Source organism: Chiloscyllium plagiosum, chromosome 16 (assembly GCF_004010195.1).
Source record: "Chiloscyllium plagiosum isolate BGI_BamShark_2017 chromosome 16, ASM401019v2, whole genome shotgun sequence".
Lineage (NCBI taxonomy): Eukaryota > Metazoa > Chordata > Chondrichthyes > Orectolobiformes > Hemiscylliidae > Chiloscyllium > Chiloscyllium plagiosum.
The window spans coordinates 76,028,545-76,034,628 of record NC_057725.1 but is presented as its reverse complement, the minus strand read 5'-3'; the positions used below and the strand labels follow the sequence as shown (position 1 = coordinate 76,034,628).

General features: G+C 47.4%; 1 protein-coding gene across 1 annotated transcript; it reads right to left on the bottom strand.

Moving 5' to 3' along the window:
* Positions 1-2,903: 2,903 nt before the first annotated feature.
* LOC122558022 (excitatory amino acid transporter 1-like) lies at positions 2,904-3,047 on the bottom strand. The gene has a single exon (XM_043706356.1). The coding sequence runs from the start codon at positions 3,045-3,047 to the stop codon at positions 2,904-2,906; it is 144 nt and encodes a 47-aa protein (XP_043562291.1).
* Positions 3,048-6,084: the final 3,037 nt, after the last annotated feature.

The window sequence follows — 6,084 nt, the reverse complement described above, 5'->3', positions numbered from 1 at the left end:
TGGGGGAAAGGTAGCTGGGAATGTGATAGGTAGATGAAGGTGATAGGTCAGAGAGGAGGGTGGAGCAGATAGGTGGAAAGGAGGATGGCCAGGTCAGGAGGGTGGTGTTCAAGAGGGCGATGCCAAGTTGGAACGTTGGAACTGGGATAAGGTGGGAGGGAGGGGAAATGAGGAAACTGGTGAAATCCACATTGATCTCATGTGGTTGGAGAGTCCCAAGACAGAAGATGAGGTGTCATTCCTTCAGGTATTGAGTGGTTAAGATTTGGCGATGGAGGAGGCCCAGGACCTGGCGGAGTGGGAGGAGGAGTTAGAGTGTTCAGCCACAGGGTGGTGAGATTGTTTAGTGCGTGTCCCAGAGATGTTGTCTGAAACATTCCGCAAGTTGATGTCCTGTCTCCCCGATATACAGACCACATCGTAATAACGGACACAGTAAATGACATTTGTGGAGTTACAGGTAAATTTCTGTTGGATGTGGAAGGCTCCTTTGGGGCTTGGAGGGAGGTGAGGGGGGATGTGTGGGCGCTGGTTTTGCAATTCCTGCAGTGTCGGGGGAAGGTGTCGGGTATGGAGGGTGGGTTGGTGGAGCGTGTGGACCTAACAAGGGAGTCATGGAGGGAATGGTCTCTGCAAAATACAGATAGGGGTGGTGGAGGTTGATGTGTTTTATCTAGAGGTTGGTGGGGTGGAAGGTGAGGGGGAGTTCTGTCTTTGTTGCAGTTGGAGGGGTGGGGTTCAAGGATGGATGTGCAGGAAGTGGAGGAGATGTGCTGGAGGGCAACTTTAACCACGTGGGAGGGGAAATTACGGTCTTTGAAGAAGGAGGCCATTGGGGATGTTCTATAGTGAATTTGATCCTGTTGTGTGATTTTTAAATTTGTCCACCCTAGTCCAACAGCGGCACGTCCACATCAGTGTAATTGGTGGCATTTTGAACTAAATTGATCAGGAGTTGGATAACATGGTAGAGGTACAATGGGGTTGAGGCATAGATAAATATAGAATAGAAGCCAAGTCAGTGACAGCCAGAGAATTTTTAGTCGAGGTGGGGCACAAGGGAGCACACCAAGTTTGGATCACCTTTATTTTAGTGCAAGGGATCTAGCAAGTGACAGAGAAGTTGAGGATGCTGATTAACACGTGGGACGTGATATCATTGCTATCACAGAGACATCATTGAGGGAGGGCCAGCACTGGCAGTTCAATATTCGAGAGAGGATGAAGAGGAAATGCACAGGCATGTTGCGTGGGCAGAAATGATTAAGCGATGAAGAGAAGCTGGATAGATTGGCTTGTGTTTGTTACAGCAGAGATGAGTAAGGGGAGGGTCTAAATATTCAAAATTATGAATGGCACACAGAATAAATGGCAAGAAATCTTTCCACTTACTAGAAGAATCAATAACTGGGGGGGGGGGGGGGAATGGATTTAGGGTGAGGGCAGGAGCTTTAGCGAATATTTAAGGACCAATTGCTTTCAATTGATGGCTATATGGAAGTCACTGGCTAAAAGGGTGGGAGAAGTGGAACTACCACACGTTAACTATTTATAAATAAAGAACCTCATATGCTGTAAATCAGAAACAAAAACAGAAATTGCTGGAAACGCTCAGTGGGTCTGGCAGCATCTGTGGAGAGAATCAGAGTTAACATTTCAGAGCGTGACCCTTCCTCAGAACATTTATATGAGCACTTAAAAGGACAGAGAGGTACAAGGCTACAGACCAAGTGCTGAAAAATGGATTAATACTTGATACTTGATGAGTGGCCTCTTTCCATGTTGAAACTACTCTAACTCTGTGTCTCAATAGATGCAGATTGTTCTTTTCCACTAAACTTTTTAAAAGTTCCTTCATAGGATGTGGGAATCGCTGTCTGGGCCAGCATTTATTGTCCATTCCTAATTGCCCAGAGGGTCTGGAATCACATGTAGCCTAAACCAAGTAAGGATGACAGATTTCCTTGATACTGGTTAGTATAGCTAGCTTTGAACTCCAGATTTTTGTTGAATTCGGATTTTACCACCTGCCATGGAGAAATTCAATTATGCCCCAGACTGGGGGCTGGGGGTCTGCATTTCTAGCCACCAAGTGTACATATCTTAGAACACAATGTTGGAGTGAGGGGCAGGAGAATCGACGTTTCAGGTATCAGGAAAATGAAGGGCTTATGCCCGAAACGTCCATTCTCCTGCTCCTCGGATGCTGCCTGACCTGCTGTGCTTTTCCAGCAACACACTTTTGACTCTGATCTCCAGCATCTACAGTCCTCACTTTCTCCTGGAGTGAGGGACAGAGTGCTTTTTTGGGCAGTGGGATTTAGTTTAGGATTGGGACAAGTTTATGGGAACAGGATAATAGGAATCAGTTTCAATTAATACAGAATGAAGAACCAATGCATTAACGGACCATTTTGGGTCAAGAGCTGTTATTTGTCAGGAGAGGGAAGACAATGGACATATGGCATTATCAATATATTACGAATCCAGAGACCCAAGTCATGTTCTGGGACCTAGTTTTGAATCCCGCCATGACAGATGGTGAAATTAGAACTCAAGGAAAACAAATCTAGATTGAAGAGTCTCATGATGAAAATGAGACTGTTCACAATTGTTGGAAAACCCATCTAGTTCACTAATGTCCTACAGGGATGGAAACTGTTGTCTTTACCTGGTCTGGTGTACATATGACTTCAGACCAACTGCAATGTGTTTGATTCTTACCTGCCCTCTGGATATTTAAGGTTGGGCAATAAATGCTGGCTTGGCCAGCGATGCCCTGTGAATGAATGAATGAAAAAAAGGTAAGTGATGGAAATCCTGAGGAGGAAATGCATGTCTTGGGGAAGGATACAATAATGTGCAGTCAGCAAACTGAAGTTGGGTTGATGTGTTTTCCAATACTAACCAATAACCACAGCCACCACAGTGAACAGCACAAATCCATTGTTCTTCATGAATTTCTTCACATCGTCTTTGGAGATCCTCTGAACCTGTTTCTTCGCTAATGTTGTTCGTTTGTGTAAGCCTTGCTGGATTCGGTCCATTGTCTTTACAGCAGTAATCTTTTCTGTGGTGTTTCTAATCGCTCACACAAGTCCTGGAGTGGACAATCCTACTTGATCCAACAGCTTGAGACTCAAACCACTGCAGGCAAACAGCTATAAAATCAAACCAAATAATTAAATTAAATATATAACTCAAAATTCTGAAAAGATGTTTTTAATCACCAATCGAGAAGTATAGTTGATAGATAAATACCATCATGGTGTATGTGTGGGACAAATTAACACAACTCGAGGCCATGGGGATGAATCATCACTCCTCAGTCACCAACTCCAGTCTTCCACATTAAATCAGGCAATAAAAAAAGCTCAGGAGCAAGAGATATAACTTTGCATTTACGAATAAAAATCAGGTGTTATTATTGTATTTAGTGGCAATTTGAACGCAAATGTAGGGATCTAATTATGATTATCGCCCCCTCAACCATGATCTCACCAAGCCATCATCTCCCGGACCGTACACAACCTCAGGAGATCTCCCACCTACAGCTTCCAACCTCATAGTTCGGGAACCCCACACCACCTGGTTCTACCTCCTTCCCAAGATCCACAAGCCTAACTACCCCGGCTAACCCATTGTCTCAGCATGCTCCTGCCCCACCAAACTCATCTCAACCTACCTTGATACTGTCCTATCCCCCCTAGTCTAGGAACTCCCCACATACGTTCGAGACACCAACAATGCCCTCCACTTCCTCCAAGACTTCCATTTCCCTGGCGCCCAACGCCTCATCTTCACTATGGACATCCAATCCCTCTACACCTCCATCCGCCATGACCAGGATCTCCAAGCCCTCTGTTTTTTCCTCTCCCGATGTCCCCACCAGTACCCTTCCACCGACACTCTCATTCTTTTGGCTGAACTGGTCCTCACCCTCAACAATTTCTTTTTCGAATCCTCCCACTTGCTCCAGACGAAAGGGTTAGCTATGTCTGTCTCTTTGCGGGTATGTAGAATAGTCCATCTTCCGCAGTTACACCAGCACCACTCCCCACCTCTTCCTCCATTACATTGATGACTGCATCGACACCACCTCGTACTCCCACGAGGAGGTTGACCAGTTCATCAATTTCACCAACACATTCTACCCCGACCTTAAATTCACCTGGACCATCTCTGATACTTCTCTCCCTTTCCTGGACCTCTCCATCTCCATCAGTGACAACCGATTCAACACCGACATTTTTTACAAACCCACCGACTCCCACAGCTACCTGGATTACACCTCTCCCACCCTACCTCCTGTAAAAATGCCATCCCGTATTCCCAATTCCTCCGCCTCCGCCGTATCTGCTCCCAGGAGGACCAGTTCCACCATAGAACACACCAGATGGCCTCCTTCTTTAAAGACCGTAATTTCCCCTCCCACATGGTTGACGATGCCTTCCAACACATCTCATCCATGTCCCGCACCTCCGCCCTCAAGCCCCACCCCTCTAACCGTAACAAGGACAGAATAGCCCCAGTCCTCACTTTCCACTTCACCAAACTCCGCATAAACCGCATCATCCGCCGACATTTCCGCTACCTACAAACGGACCCCACCACCAGAGATATATTTCCCTCCCTACCCCTAACCGCTTTCCGCAAAGACTGTTCACTCTGTGACTACCTGGTCAGGTCCATGCTCCCTAACAACCCACCCTCCCCTCCTGGCACCCTCCCCTGCCACCGCAGGAATTGCGAAACCACCTCCCTCACCTTCATCCAAGGCCCCAAAAGAGCCTTCCACATCAATAGGGCGGCACGGTGGCTCAGTGGTTAGCACTACTGCTCGCAGCACCAGGGACCCAGGTTCAATTCCAGCCTTGGGCGACTGTCTGCATGGAGTTTGCACATTCTCCCCGTGTCTGCGTGGGTTTCCTCCAGGTGCTCCAGTTTCCTCCCACAATCCAAAGATGTGCCGGCCAGGTAAATTGGCCGTGCTAAATTGCCCATAGTGTTAGGTGCATGAGTAGGGGAATGGGTCTGGGTGGGTAACTCTTCGGAGGGTCGGTGTGGACTTGTAGGACTGAAAGGCCTGTTTCCGCACGGTAGGGAATCTAATCTAATCCATCAAAGTTTCACCTGCGCATCCACCAATGACATTTATTGTGTCTGTTGCTCCCGATGCGGTCTCCTCTACATTGGGGAGACTGGGCGCCTCCTAGCAGAGCGCTTTAGGGAACATCTCCGAGATACTCACACCAATCAACCAAACCGCCCCGTGGCCCAACATTTCAACTCCCCCTCCCACTCTGCCGAGGACATGGAGGTCCTGGGCCTCCTTCACCACTGCTCCCTCACCACCTGACGGAAGATGAGAACGCCTCATCTTCCGCCTTGGAACCTTTCAACCCCAGGGCATCAATGTGGACATCACCAGTTTTCTCATCTCCCTTCCCCCACCTCGCCAGTTTCAAACTTCCAAGTTCAGCACCGTTCTTGTGACCTGTCTCACCTGTCAATCTTCCTTCCCACCTAGCCGTTCCAATCTATCACCTTTACCTCTTCCTCCATCCACCTATTGCACTCTCAACTACCTTCTCCTAAGCCCCACTCCCTCTCATTTATCTCTCCACCCCAGAGGCTTCCAGCCTCATTCCTGATGAAGGGCACCTGCCTGAAACATCGATTTTCCTGACCTGCTGTACTTTTCCAGCACCACTCTAATCTCCAGCATCTACAGTCCTCACTTTTGCCTATCTGATTATGAGGATCAGACTTGACAAAAATTTGTCACCTGGTTGAAAGTGACAAAGATAGACTGTAGGAAGCTTTCAATGGATGCGTCGGGGTTGGAGGAAGAGGGCACTGTTGGTCTGATCAGCAAGTTTGCAGATGACACAAAGGTTGGTGGAGTGGTAGAAAGCATAGGGGACTGTCAAAGAATACAGGATAATATAGATAGCCTGGAAAGTTGGGTGGAGAAGTGGCAGATGGAGTTCAATTCAGGCAAATGTGAGGTGATGCATTTTATGAAGTCTAATTCTGGAGCCTACTATACTGTAAATGGAAGAGCCTTGAGAAAAGTTGATG

Excerpts from the sequence above, each read along its gene's own strand:
- LOC122558022 (XM_043706356.1), bottom strand. The coding sequence starts at position 3,047 with ATGGACCGAATCCAGCAAGGCTTACACAAACGAACAACATTAGCGAAG.